The sequence below is a fragment of the Arvicanthis niloticus genome, chromosome 15 (assembly GCF_011762505.2).
Source record: "Arvicanthis niloticus isolate mArvNil1 chromosome 15, mArvNil1.pat.X, whole genome shotgun sequence".
NCBI classification, from domain to species: Eukaryota; Metazoa; Chordata; class Mammalia; order Rodentia; family Muridae; genus Arvicanthis; species Arvicanthis niloticus.
The window spans coordinates 37,676,437-37,692,105 of NC_047672.1; the positions used below are offsets into that span (position 1 = coordinate 37,676,437).

Sequence of the window (15,669 nt, forward strand, 5' to 3'; positions counted from 1 at the left end):
GTCAATTTGAATTCTTTAAAAGTATAAATTTTAAAAATATTTTTTCATGTAAAAATAGAATCATTTCAAAGTTTACTTGTCCATAAATCCTAAATATAAATATTTTTCAAAACAGAATGGCTAAAAATTATAAAGATATAATTATTAAGATATAAATTTTCATTTTTAAAGCCTTTAACCAAGGATAAATTGGTCAAATATGTTGCCAAATATTAACTGTAGCATGCTTCTAAGAACAAATTACTGAAAGACATTCATTTATAGCAACTTGATTTTATTTAATCTTCACTCTTCTCAGAAGACTGTTAATCCTGAAAGTATGATAGCTTTGCTATCAGTTTTTGATAGAAAAAAACATACATTTTGCCTCTGAAATTCAAAGCAAAATCCTGATTATTTAGATGGAATTATTTTTGAAAGACGATGTCCAGTTTTTGAGTAGTCAAAACACTATAGCGAATATTTCAAATGCTGTGAATAGATAGAGAGAACAAAGAGATACCCACTGACATTTTTCCTTGGCACACATGGGCTCACTGTGGCAGATGATGTAATATCTGACAGATTGCTATTAGCCAAGTAACGCCTATTCCAGTTTTCAGGTAGATCATTACGGTCTGAAATTACAATGGAATTAATGCAAATGTCTTCAAGAGTACACACACTGACAGTGTTCACACTTTCTATGTCAACTCTCTCCTTACAGTTCAAGTTGGCAAAACAGCTGCAACGGAAGTTTTTGGAAAAGTACAGCAGATCATCAAGGGTGGGATTGCCAATGATTTCATACTTTCCACGTTTTACAAAACGAATCTGAAAATTCTGAGGGCTCAAGTGTAGATAGTAATTTGAATCCCAATCTTTCCTCGAACATATGCCTTGATCCTGGCAGAGTGTTTGGCTACACATTTTGGCTGCAAGGGTGACGTTGATTATATAAGGATTCAGGATGGTCTTCAAGTAATCATGTAAGTTCATACAAGATTTCTGTAAAATAATAAAATATGATATCAAAGCATAAGTTCTTTGTGATAATATACTGTACCAACGCTTAAAGAACAAAGCGATAGTCACACCTCATGTTAGGAAATATCCTTTTTCACTTTAACAAGCAATTTTATTTAACCAGTTGTTCTCATAACATAAGTTTTCTGTGCCATTTCATGGCAGTGAAAGATAAGTTGAGACTCAACTTATCTTTGAAATTCCTCAGCTTTTAAGAATTAAGCAAAGGGATAGAATGTTTCAACTGTCAGAACACAGGCTTCAAATTTCTTTTGCCCTCGTGATTGGAATCACAGATTCAAAAATGACCTTGGGAATATCTCAAATATCCAAATATCCTACTTGGATGACCACAAGTCCAATTAATTAATTTTATTATAGTCAAGTTTTGTAACTTGTAAAATAAAGATGATTTTAAAGCCTGATACATAGGACTATTGTGACAACAAAAAGAAAAATGCATATGTATATCTATATGGGGCCTATGTTTTCCCAATTAACCATCAATAAATCATAAAAAAAAAAAAACGGAAGAATCACATTTCTCAGATAAGTTTAAACAGTATCAAAGATAATTTCCAAACTGATGGCTCAAACAAATGAGGTCAAACTGTGTAGTTTATATAAATGTTACATAAGTATGTATGCTTAACAGTCAATCCTTTGGAAAATTTTGCAGAATTTGAGTGTTGGGCATCTTTACATTGGTATAAATAAGGACTGAATATAAAAATTAATTTGGCAGCCTAGGCATAGAATTCCAGAAAAGAGTTCTGGTTCCTAATTCCTTGTTATTTCTTCTAAAGGAACACTCTGCTTAGGAACTATGCATTATAGTGCCATCATGGTATAAAACACTTTGGGTATAACCACTGTCTGAATGTATCTAAGACCCACTCCATAAAAGGGAACCTCTGTCTGACATTGTTTCTGTGGCCAAGATATGAGACTAGATAGTCTATGGACCGTGGGGAAAATCAAATACTATTTTCTGCTAAAGAAATATAGCAATAAGGTGACTCCTAGTAATATTCTGCCATACTCATAGATCAGTGTCTCACTCAGCCATAATCAAAGATGCTTTCTTTTGCAGTAGACGGGAACAAACACAGAGACCCATAGCTGGACAATGTGTAGAGAGAGAAATCTTGTAACACTCAATCCTAAATGGGATGTGTTCATCAAATCCCTCACCACATGGCTCCAGGAATTATGTGAAAGAGGAGGCAGAGAGATTACAATAGCCAGAGGAAATAAATGATACCAAGGAAAAGGTATCTTTCAGATACAACAGAAATGATACACATACAAACTCACAGAGACTATGGTACAATACATCTACACAGATCCAAATCAGATAGAACATGAACCCTGAGATGAGGAAACAGACAGGAGCTCCCATCCCCAACCAAGAAGCTGTCTCCAATTAATAACCACTCACAAACAAACAATTCCTTTCTTCAACAAAGTCTCACCACACTTTACAGCAGGTCCCATGCCAGCAGGAAATGGCTAACGTAAAATGAATTGAGAAGATTTGGGCAATTTTGGGAAGCCATGTTGTTTTGTCTGACCTTTTCTTTCCTTTATTGGACTTATACTTGTGTATTATAGTTTTCATTTTGAGTTTTTATGGTGTGTGTGTGTGCGTGCATGCGCTCGAGAGCTCACTTAGTTTGTATATTTTGGGGGGTTTTTCTCATAATTTGTCTGTTTTATTTGAGTTTTTTTCCTTTGGGTAATAAGGCATGGAGTTAGAAGGGTGAAGAGGTTAGGAGTATATGGGAGGAGATGAGGGAGGGAAAACTATGATTGGTATATATTATTTGAAAGTAATTTTTCAGTAAGTAATAAAACTAGAAGAAAGAAGCAGGAGAAGGAAGAGAAAGGAGGAGGAGAAAGAGGAGGAGAAGGAAAAGGAGGAGGAGGAGGAGGAGGAAGAGGGAGAGGAGAAGAAGAAGAAGAAGAAGAAGAAGAAGAAGAAGAAGAAGAAGAAGAAGAAGAAGAAGAAGAAGAAGAAGAAGAAGAAGAAGAAGCAGCTATAAAGAAGATATGACTAAAACACTGGCCCATGCAACAATACCTTCTGTTGAACAGCTTTGGAAGTGAATATCTGAACTTTCCTGGTCAGAATGGGTTATTATTTATTCCCAAATATTAGCCCATCTCCTAAATAATTTAAGGTCACTACTCAAGGGAAAGATGTTATAAGAGCCATAGAAGTCATTGAGTATGGAATCTTCCCTCTAGTCCTGGGTAAAGATATGACATTCTGATCTACACTAAATATTCACTATTACATACTATTGTTTCTTCCTTTAAAAGGTACTCCACATAAGAACACATGCCAAGGAGTAAAATTGGCCAACAAACATGGACTGTGGTGTGCGGGGGTGGGGGGGTGTACCCATGTGATGGCACGTGTTTGTGTGTGTGTGTGTGTATGTATGTATGTATCTTGAGGGGAAGGAATTCTGTTTGTTTCTTTTTGGTTTGTTTTGGTAATTTTGTATCTTATTGGTTTTTAGTTTGTTAATTTTGATATTTTATTTTGCTTCGAGGAAGGAAAGGGAAGTGGAAAAATTAGGAGTGGTATGAGGTTGGGGGGAGGTAAAGAAGTGAGAAGGTCATGAAATTCTTAGGCAAATGAATGGAGCTTGAGAATATCATCCTGAGTGAGGTAGCCCAATCACAAAAGAACATACATGGTATGCACTCACTGATAAGTGGATATTAGCCCAAAAGCTCACAATACCTAAGACACAATGAATAGACCACATGAAACTCAAGAGGAAGAAGGAAGACCAAAGTGTGGGTGTTTTGGTCCTCTTTAGAAGGAGTATCAAAATACTCAACCAGAGCTCCCAGGGTCTAAACCTCCAGCCAGAGAACACAAAAAGATGGACTCATGGCTCCACCTGTATAGGTAATTGAGGATGGCCTTGATAGGCATCAGTGGAAGTGGAGGGCCATGGTCCCCGAAAGTTTGGATCCCTAGTGTTGGGGAATGTGAGAGCAGGGAGGCGGGATTGGGAGGATGGTGGGAGCACACCCTCATAAAAATTGGTAGAAAGGGTATGGGATAAAGGGTTTTAGGGGAGAATGGAAGAGGAGATAACAGTGAAAGGTAAATACATAAAATATCCAATTTTAAAAAAAAAAACAGATAATGGGTCTGGCAAAAAAAATAGTTTACTTATTTCAAATTATTTTCAAAAGTTTCCAGGAGATGCTTATTGGCTAAGATCTTATTTTAAGCTCTTCACAAAAGAATTTAAGTCTCTGTTTAATACTCTCAAGAGAGATGCAAATTCTAATTTCCCCAATTAATTGACAAAGGAGGAGTAATTTTACAAAAAGTAGAAACAGTATCATTAATCAATATATATATAGATTGATTAACTGTAGTATGTTTTATAATAGTCCTTTGATAAAAGAGATTATTAATAAAGATTTATATTTCTTTAAATAGTGTCTTCATGACTCTCTGAGGGTGGAAGGAGCGGCTGTTGGCACTTCTGCCCTGATTTTACAAGAACTCTGAAAAATTGGCTTTAAAAACCAAAGAGGGGAAACTGTACCACCAGAATGAGTCTCCCAAAAATACTCTCCATCATGCCTTGTTCACTTTTAACTTTCTAAAACTGAAAGCTCATGGCAAATCTGTCACTGACTGCCTCTGGTATTGCTGAGACCAATAAAATCTATGCCACAGCTATGTGGAAGGACCCTTTCACCCTTAAATGGAATTGCCAGGACCCAGTTCTCATATAGGGCTGAGGATTGATATGCCTGTTTGATACCACAGAAGGCACAGCTAAATGGCTGCCAAAACGATTAATGAAATAAATAGATACCTCCACAAAGCCAGGCCCAATTATAAATAAGATGACTAACAATTGACATCCAGGGAAGAGAAATCTTCCTGAGAATTCCCTTCTTTTTCCTTTCTAGGTAAAAATGAATCACCCTTGATTTCTGCTGTTAGGAGTTCTAATCCTGATGCTGCCCTCCAAACTTACACTACGCAGAACTTCAATGGGCCTTTGACAAGGACATCAAACAGCTAGAGATTGACATAACTAATCTGAAAAAATCCCTCATTTCACTGTCTGAAGCAATCTCCAAAACTTGCAAAAGACTTTATTGGACTTGATTTTATCTTTTACAATAGAAAAGACTGTGTACAGCTCTAGACTGTGTACAGCCCTTAAAGAATGTTGCTTTTACATAGACAAAACAAGGATGATTAAAGAGAGCATGAAAAAGGCCAGAGAAGGTCTTCAGAAAAGACAGAGAGAGAAAGAGAAAGATGAGAGATGCGTCTCTAACTGCTCCCTCTCATCTTAGTAGCAAGCCCATTTCTTCACTGTCATTAGGCCTTAATTCTCCAGAGTTCCAGTATATACAGAAGAACTCTTGTGGACTAAGACCAGCAGAGCAAGCATAGCAGTTCCAACTCTGAAGAAGACAAAACTCACCTGTAATGGACTCAGACTATGAGGCCTATATAAGCACATGGAAGAAGGAAGACCTGAGTTTTTGCCTGCTTGATCTCATCTTCCTAGCAAGCCCATTTCTTCACTGGCATTAGACCCTACTGCTTCAGAATTCCAGCATATACTGAAAAATACATGAAACTTCAAACCTTGTGGACTAATGCCCTTACACAGCTATGTAGAGCTATAGATTAGTGTATTTGGGGGCCAAATTTAGCCTATGATTTGAAGCCTTTAAGAGTTTGAGGCAGCCCCTTCCACCCCTCGCCCGGATCCCAGTGACTGGAGCAGACGCCCAGCTGATCTGCTCCCCTGTGGAAGCTGCTTCCAGAGGCATCATAGAGAGACCATGGATCACAGAGCTGCAGGTAGGAGCACCTGCACACTGCCCTAGGCCCCAGACTGGCAGTAGGGAGCCCCCAGAGCGCACATGGCATCCAGATCCCACCCTTGCAGAATACCACTTGACTTCCGCCCCTCGCCCGGATCCTGGTGACTGAAGCAGTCACCCAGCTAATCTGTTCCCCTGTGGAAGATGCATCCGGAGGCATCATAGAGAGGCCACTGCCCTCAGAGCTGCAGACATCCTTGAGAGGCCATGCCCTCAGAGCAGCAGAAACCATTTCCGGAGACATCCTAGAGTGGCCACTGACCTCAGAGCAGGGGATACCATATCCTGAGGCATCCTAGAGGATCAACTTCGCTCAGAGCAGCAAACAACTAGCTGGTCTACTACCTTGGAGACACCATATCCTGAGATATCCTAGAGGAGCAACTGTACCCAGGACAGCTGGAGCTCAGAATCACAGAGACATCCAGACCCTGAGGAGTTCTAACAAAACCAAGATAACTGGAAAGGCAGGCTCCAGTCAGAACCAGTGAGTGGAGGTAGGCTAACCAAATGGTGAAAGGCAAGTGTAAGAATGTAAACAACAGGAACCAAATTTACTTGGCATCAGGCATCACCAGAACCCAGTTCCCCCACCATAACAAGTCCTGAACACCACATCACACCAGAAAAGCAGGATTCAGAATTAAAATCACTTCTCATGATGATGATAGAGGACTTTAAAAAGAACATAAACAACACTCTCAAAGAATTTGAGGAGAACACAGGTAAACAGGTAGAAACCCTTAAAGAAATGCAAGAAAACACAACCAAACAGGTGAAGGAATTACACAAAACCGTCCAGGATTTAAAACTGGAAGTAGAAACAATAAAGAAATCTCGAAGGGAGACTACCCTGGAGATAGAAAAACTAGGAAAAAGATCAGGAGTCATAGACGAAAGCATCACCAACAGAATACAAAAGATAGAAGAGAGAATTTCATGCACAGAAGATACCATGGAAAACATAGACACAACGATCAAAGAAAATATGAAATGCAAAAAGCTCCTAACACAAAACATCCAGGAAATCCAGGACAAAATGAGAAGACCAAAGCTAAGGATAAGGTATAGATGAGAGTGAAGACTCCCAACTTAAAGGTCCAGTAAATATCTTCAACAATATTATAGAGGAAAACTTCCCTAACCTAAAGAAAGAGAGGTCCTTAAATATACAAAAAGCCTACAGAACCACAAATAGACTAGACCACAAAAGAAATACCTCCCGTCACATAATAATCAAAACATCAAATATACAAAACAAAGAGAAGATACTAAAAGCAGTAAGAGAAAAAGGCAAAGTAACATATAAAGGCAGACCCATGAGAATTACACCAGACTTCTCACCAGAGACTATAAAGGCCAGAAGATCCTAGAATGATATTATATAGAAACTAAGAGATCACAAATGCCAGCCCAGACTACTATATCCAGCAAAACTCTCAGTCACTATTGATGGAGAAACCAAGATATTCCATGACAAACCCAAACTTATACAATAACTTCCCACAAATCGAGCACGTCAAAGGATAATGGATGGAAAACTCCAACACAAGGAGGAAAACTACAACCAAGAAAAAACAAGAAAGTAATCTTCCAACAACCCCAAAAGAAGATAGTTACACAAACATAATTCCACCTCTAATAACAAAAATAACAGGAAGTAACAATCATTTTCCCTTAATATCTCTTAATATCAATGGACTCAATTCCCCAATAAAAAGACGTAGACTATCAGACTGGATACATAAACAGGACCCAGCATTTTGCTGCATACAGGAAACGCACCTCTGTGACAAAGACAGACACTACCTCAAAGTAAAAGGATGGAAAACAATGTTCCAAGCAAATGGTCTCAAGAAACAAGCTGGAGTAGCGATTCTAATATCAAATAAAATTGATTTTCAACCAGAAGTAATCAAAAAAGATAAAGAAGGACACTACATACTCATCAAAGGAAATATGTACCAAGAAGAACTCTCAATTCTGAACATCTATGCCCCAAATGCAAGGGTACCCACAAACATAAAAGAAACTTTACTAAAGCTCACAGCATACATTGCATCTAACACAATAATAGTGGGGGATTTCAACACCCCACTCAAGAATGGACAGATCATGGAAACAAAAACTAAACCGAGACACAATGAAACTAACAGAAGTTATGAACCAGATGGATTTAACTGATATCTATAGAACATTTCATCCTAACACAAAAGAATATACCTTTTTCTCAGCACCTCATGATACCTTCTCCAAAACAGACCATATAATTGGTCACAAAACAGGCCTCAACAGATACAAAAAGATTGAAATAATCCCGTGTACCCTATCAGACCACCATGGACTAAGGCTGGTCTTTAATAACAACAAAAACAACGGAAAGCCCACATACACGTGGAAAGTGAACAATGCTCTACTCAATAACTTGGTCAAGGAAGAAGTAAAGAAAGAAATTAAAGACTTTTTAGAATTTAATAAAAAGGAGGACACATCATACCAAAACTTGTGGAACTCAATGAAAGCAGTACTACGAGGAAAACTCATAGCTCTAAGTGCTTACAAAAAAAAAAAAAAAACTGGAGAGAGCATACACTAACAACTTGACAGCACACCTGAAAGCTTTAGAACAAAAAGAAGCTAATATTCCCAAGAGGAGTAGACGGCAGGAAATAATCAAACTCAGAGCTGAAATCAACCAAGTCAAAACAAAAAGGACTATACAAAAATATCAACAAAACCAAGAGCTGTTTCTTTGAGAAAATCAACAAGATAGATAAACCCTGAGCCAGACTAATCAACGGGCACAGAGACAGTATCCAAATTAATAAAATCAGAACTGAAAAGGGAGACATAACAACAGAAACTGAGGAAATTAAAAAAATCATCAGATCCTACTACAAAGGCCTATACTCGACAAAATTTGAAAATCTGGATGAAATGAACAATTTTCTAGATAGATACCAGGTACCAAAGTTAAACAAGGAGCAGATAAATCATCTAAACAGTCCCATAACCCCTAAAGAAATAGAAGCAGTCATTAAAAGCCTCCCCACCAAAAAAAGTCTGGGACTGGACGGTTTTAGTGCAGAATTCTATCAGACCTTCAAGGAAGACCTAATACCAATTCTCTTCAAATTATTCCACTGAATAGAAACAGAAGGAACACTACCCAATTCATTCTATGAAGCTACAATTATGCTTATACCTAAACCTCACAAAGACCCAACAAAGAAAGAGAACATCACACCGATCTCCCTTATGAATATCAATGCAAAAATATTCAATAAAATTCCCACAAACCAAATCCAAGAACACACCAAAACAATCATCCATCATGATCAAATAGGCTTTATCCCAGGAATGCAGGGATGGTTCAATATTCAGAAATCCATCATTGTAATCCACTACATAAATAAACTCAAAGAAAAAAAAACACATGATCATCTCACTAGATGCCAAGAAAGCATTTGACAAAATTCAACATTTCTTCATGATAAAAGTCTTGGAAAGATTAGGAATTCAAGGCATATACCTAAACATAGTAAAAGCAATATACAGCAAGCCAGTAGCCAACATCAAACTAAATGGAGAGAACCTTGAAGCAATCCCACTAAGATCAGGGACTAGACAAAGCTGCCCACTTTCACCCTGTCTATTCAATATAGTACTGGAAGTCCTAGCCAGAGCAATTAGACAACAAAACGAAGTCAAAGGGATACAAATAGGAAAAGAAGAAGTCAAAATTTCACTATTTACAGGTGAGATGATACTATACTTAAGTGACCCTAAAACTTCCACCAGAGAACTCCTAAACCTGATAAACAACTTCAGCAAAATGGCTGGTTATAAAATCAACTCTAACAAATCAGTAGCTTTCCTCTACTCCAAAGGTAAACAGGCTGAAAAAGAAATTAGAGAAATGCCACCCTTCACAATACTCACAAACAATATACAATGTCTTGGTGTGAATCTAACCAAGCAAGTGAAAGATCTGTATGACAAGAACTTCAAGTCTCTGAAGAAAGAAATCAAAAATGATCTCAGAAGATGGAAAGATCTCCCATGCTCCTGGATTGGCAGGATTAATATAGTAAAAATGGGCATCTTGCCAAAAGCAATCTACAGGTTCAATGCAATCCCCATCAAAATTCCAAATCAATTCTTTATAGAGATAGAAAGATCAATTTGCAAATTCATTTGGAATAACAAAAAACCCAGGATAGCGAGAACCATTCTCAACAATAAAAGAACTTCTGGGGGAATCACCATCCCTGATCTCAAACTGTACTACAAAGCAATAGTGATAAAAAAAACTACATGGTATTGGTACAGAGACAGGCAGGAAGATCAATGGAATAGAATTGAAGATCCAGAAATGAACCCACATACCTATGGTCACTTGATCTTTGACAAAGGAGCTAAAACCATCCAGTTGAAAAAAGACAGCATTTTCAACAAATGGTGCTGTATCAACTGGAGGTCAGCATGTAGAAGAATGCAAATCAATCCATTCTTATCCCCTTGCACAAAGCTCAAGTCCAAGTGGATAAAGGACCCTCACATAAAACCAGATACACTGAAACTAATAGAAGAGAAGTTGGGGAAGAACCTCGAATACTTAGGCACAGGGGAAAAGTTCCTGAACAGAACACCAATGGCTTAGGCTCTAAGATCAAGAATTGACAAATGGGACCTCATAAAATTGCAAAGCTTCTGTAAGGCAAAAGACAATGTCAATAAGACAAAAAAAGGCAACCAACAGATTGGGAAAAGATCTTTACCAATCCTAGATCCGATAGAGGACTAATATCCAATATATACAAAGAGCTCAAGAAATTAGACTCCAGACAACCAAATAACCCTATTAAAAAATGGGGTACAGAGCTAAACAAAGAATTCTCAACTGAGGAAATTCAAATGGCCTAGAAACACCTTAAGAAATGCTCAACAGCCGCTCACCCCTCTTCCGGTCTGAGGCCTGGGCCGGACCTCTGCCTGGCCAGCTTGTGAGTGCACCCCGGATACTGCCAGACACATTCTGGGGGATCCAGAGAACCCATAGCCAGCGCTAGCACTCCCCTTCCGCCACTCGCCCCTCCTCCAGGTTGAGGCTTGGGCCAGACCTCTGCCCAGCCAGCTTGTGAGTGCACCCCAGATACCACCAGACACATTCTGGGGGATCCATAGAGCCCATAGCCAGCGCTAGCACTCCCCTTCCACCCCTCACCCCTCTTCCGGTCTGAGGCCTGGGCCGGACCTCTGCCCGGCCAGGTTGTGAATGCACAAGGGATACCACCAGACACATTCTGGGGGATCCATAGAACCCATAACCAGCGCTAGCACTCCCCTTCCGCTGCTCGCCCCTCTTCCGGTCTGAGGCCTGCTGGTGAGTGCACCCTGGTTACCACTGCTAGACACATTCTGGGGGTGCCACAGATCCCACAACCAGCTTTAGGTAGGAAAACCCACATACTACCCTGAGCTCATAGCTGGGTGCCCTGAGTGCTCAGAATCCAGCAGATACCCCCCCCCGCCCCCGCCGGCTAGCACCCCCCTTCTGCCCATCTCCAGGGTCTGAGGCCTGGACCAGACCTCTGCCAGGTCTGCAGTTGTGTGGACCCCGGATTCTGCCTGAGACATACTGGAAGGTCCACTCAACCCAGAGCCACAGAGGAACAACTGAACTCAGAGTGTCAGACAACATATCCTGAGATATCCAAGAGGAGACACTGCACCCAGAACATCAGACAACTAGCTGGACTGCTACCTTGGAGGCACCATATCCTGAGGCATCCTAGAGATACCACCGTAATCAGTGCAGCTGGAAAAAATCACAGAGACATCTGGACCCCTAGAAGACCAAACACAATCGAGACAACTGGAAAGGCAGGCTTCAATCATAGACAGAAGTACAGGTAGCACTAGATTTAACCAGATGGCAAAAGGCAGGCACAAGAACGTAAGCAACAGAAACCAAAGTTACATGGCATCTTCAGAACCCAGTTCCCCCATCATAGCAAGCCCTGAACACCCCCATCACATTAGAAAAGCAGGATTCAGAATTAAAATCACTTCTCATGATGATGATAGAGGACTTTAAGAAAGACATAAATAACACTCTCAAAGAACAGATAGAAACCCTTAAAGAGGAAACACAAAAATCCCTTAAGGAATTGCAAGAAAATGCAACCGAACGGGAGAAGGAATTAAACAAAACCATGCAGGATCTAAAAATGGAAGTAGAAACAATAAAAAAAATCACACAGGGAGAATACCCTGGAGATAGAAAACTTAAAAAAACGATCAGGAGTCATAGACACAAGTATTACCAACAGAATACAAGAGATGGAAGAGAGAATCTCATGTGCAGAAGATACCATGGAAAACATTGACACAACTGTCAAAGAAAATGCAAAATACAAAAACCTACTAACCCAAAATATACAAGAAATCCAAGACACAATGAGAAGGCCAAACCTAAGGATAATAGGAATAGATGAGGGGGAAGACTCCCAACTAAAAGGACCAGTAAATATCCTCAACAAAATTATAGAGGAAAACTTCTCTAACCTAAAGAAAGAGCTGTCCATAAATATACAAGAAGCCTACAGAACTCCAAATAGTTTAGACCAGAAAAGAAATACTTCCCGCCACATAATAGTCAACACATCAAATGTACAAAACAAAGAAAAAATACTAAAAGCAGTAAGGGAAAAAGGCAAAGTAACATAAAGGCAGACCTATAAGAATTACACCAGACTTCTCACCAGAGACCATAAAAGCCAGAAGATCCTGGACCGATATCATACAGACCCTAAGAGAACATAAATGTCAGCCCAGACTACTATACCCAGCAAAACTATCAATCATTATTGATGGAGAAACGAAAATATTCCATGACAAATCCAAATTTACACAGTATCTCAACACAAACCCAGCACTTCAAAGGATAATTGGTGGAAAACTCCATCACAAGGAGGGAAACTACAACCTAGAAAAAGCAGGAAAGTAATCTTCCAAAAACCATAAAAGAAGGTAGCTACACAAACATATCTCCACTGCCAATAACAAAAATAACAGGAAACATCACTCATTTTTCCTTAATATCTCTCAATATCAATGGACTCAATTCTCCAGTAAAAAGACATAGACTATCAGACTGGATACGTAAACAGGACCCAACATTTTGCTGCATTCAGGAAATGCACCTCTGTGGAAAGGACAGACACTACCTCAGAGTAAAAGGTTGGAAAACAATCTTCCAAGCAAATGGTCCCAAGAAACAAGCTGGAGTATCAATTCTAATATCAAATAAAATCAGTTTTCAACCAGAAGTAATCAAAAAAGATAAAGAAGGACACTTCATATTCATCAAAGGAAAAATGTACCAAGAGAAACTCGCAATTCTTAACATCTATGCCCCAAATGTAAGGGCACCCACATACATAAAAGACACTTTACTAAAACTTAAAGCATACATTGCACTCTACACAATAATAGTGGGAGATTTCAACACCCCACTCTCAGCTATGGACAGATCATGGAAACAGAAACTAAATCGAGACACAATGAAACTAACAGAAGTTATGAACCAATTGGACTTAACTGACATCTATAGAACATTTCATCCTAAAAAAAAAAGAATGTACCTTCTTCTCAGCACCTCATGGTACCTTCTCCAAAATAGACCATATAATTGATCACAAAACAGGCCTCAACAGATACAAAAGGATTGAAATAATCCCTAGTACCTCATCAGACCACCATGGATTAAGACTTGTCTTTGACATGGACAAAAACAACAGAAAGCCCACATACACTTGGCAACTGAACAATGCTCTACTCAATGATAACTTGGTCAAGGAAGAAATTAAGAAAGAAATTAAAGACTTTTTAGATTTAAATGAAAATGAGGACACATCATATCAAAACATGTGGGACTCATTGAAAGCATTAGTAAGAGGAAAAATCATAGCTCTAAGTGCTCACAAAAAGAAAGTGGAAAGAGCATACATTAACAACTTGACAGCAAACCTGAAAGCATTAGAACAAAAAGAAGCTAGTATACCCAAGAGGAGTAGACGGCAGGAAATAATCAAACTCAGGGCTGAAATCAACCAAGTCAAAACAAAAAGAACTATACAAAATGTCAACAAAACCAGGAGCTGGTTCTTTGAGAATATCAACAAGATAGACAAATCCTTAGCCAGACTAACCAAAGGGCGCAGAGACAGCATTCAAATTAATAAAATCAGAACTGAAAAGGGAGACAAAACAACAGAAACAGAGGAAATTAAAAAAATTATCAGATCCTACTACAAAGGCCTATACTCAACAAAATTGGAAAATCTGGAGGAAATGGACAATTTTCTAGATAGATACCAGGTATCAAAGTTAAACAAGGAGCAGATAAACCACCTAAACAATCCCATAACGCCTAAAGAAATAGACACAGTCATTAAAAATCTTCCCACCAAAAAATGTCCTGGGCCAGATGGTTTCAGTGCAGAATTCTTTCAGACCTTCAAGGAAGACGTAATACCAATCCTCTTCAAGCTATTCCATCGAATAGAAACAGAAGGAACACTACCCAATTCATTCTATGGAGCTACCATTACACTCATACCTAAACCACAGAAAGACCCAACAAAGAAAGAGAACTACAGACCAATCTCTCTTATGAATATTGATGCAAAAATACTCAATAAAATTCTCGCAAACGGAATCCAACAAAACATCAAAACAATTATCTATCAAGATCAAGTAGGCTTTATCCCAGGAATGCAGGGATGGTTCAATATTTGGAAATCCATCAATGTAATCCACTACATAAATAAACTCAAAGAGAAAAACCACATGGTCATCTCACTAGACGCTGAGAAAGCATTTGACAAAATTCAACATTTCTTCATGCTAAAAGTCTTGGAAAGATCAGGAATTCAAGGCCCATATCTAAACATAGTAAAAGCAATATACAGCAAGCCAGTAGCCAACATCAAACTAAATGGAGAGAAACTTGAAGCAATCCCACTAAGATCAGGGACTAGGCAAGGCTGCCCACTCTCACCTTACCTATTCAATATAGTACTGAAAGTCTTAGCTAGAGCAATTAGACAACAAAAGGAAGTCAAAGGGATACAGATAGGAAAGGAAGAAGTCAAAATTTCACTATTTGCAGATGATATGATAGTATACTTAAGTGAACCTAAAACTTCCACCAGAGAACTCCTAAACCTGATAAACAACTTTAGCAATGTGGCTGCATATAAAATCAACTCAAACAAATCAGTAGCCTTCCTCTATTCAAAGGATAAACAGGCAGAGAAAGAAATTAGGGAAATGACACCCTTCACAATAGCCACAAATAAAATAAATTATCTTGGAGTGAATCTAACAAAGCAAGTGAAAGATCTGTATGACAAGAACTTCAAGTCTCTGAAGAAAGAAATTGAAGAAGATCTCAGAAGATGGAAAGATCTCCCATGCTCCTGGATTGGCAGGATTAACTTAGTAAAAATGGCTATCCTGCCAAAAGCAATCTACAGATTCAATGCAATACCCATCAAAATTCCAAATCAATTCTTCATAGAAATAGAGCAACTTACAAATCATTTGGAATAACAAAAAACCTAGGATAGCGAGAACTATTCTCAACAATAAAAGAACCTCTGGGGGAATCACCATTCCGGACCTCAAACTGTACTACAGAGCAGTAGTGATAAAAACTGCATGGTATTGGTACAGAGACAGACAGGATGATCAATGGAATAGAAT

General features: G+C 38.7%; 1 protein-coding gene across 1 annotated transcript in view; it reads right to left on the reverse strand.

The window, feature by feature from the left end:
* Window positions 1-255: 255 nt before the first annotated feature.
* The window catches only part of LOC117720857 (hyaluronidase-5), a 35,507-nt gene continuing 20,093 nt past the window's right edge, over window positions 256-15,669 (reverse strand). The window contains exon 4 of the mRNA XM_034519551.2: window positions 256-987. Coding sequence (XP_034375442.1) covers window positions 451-987 — 537 coding nt within the window. The 3' untranslated portion in view covers window positions 256-450. The remainder of the gene's footprint in view (window positions 988-15,669) is intronic.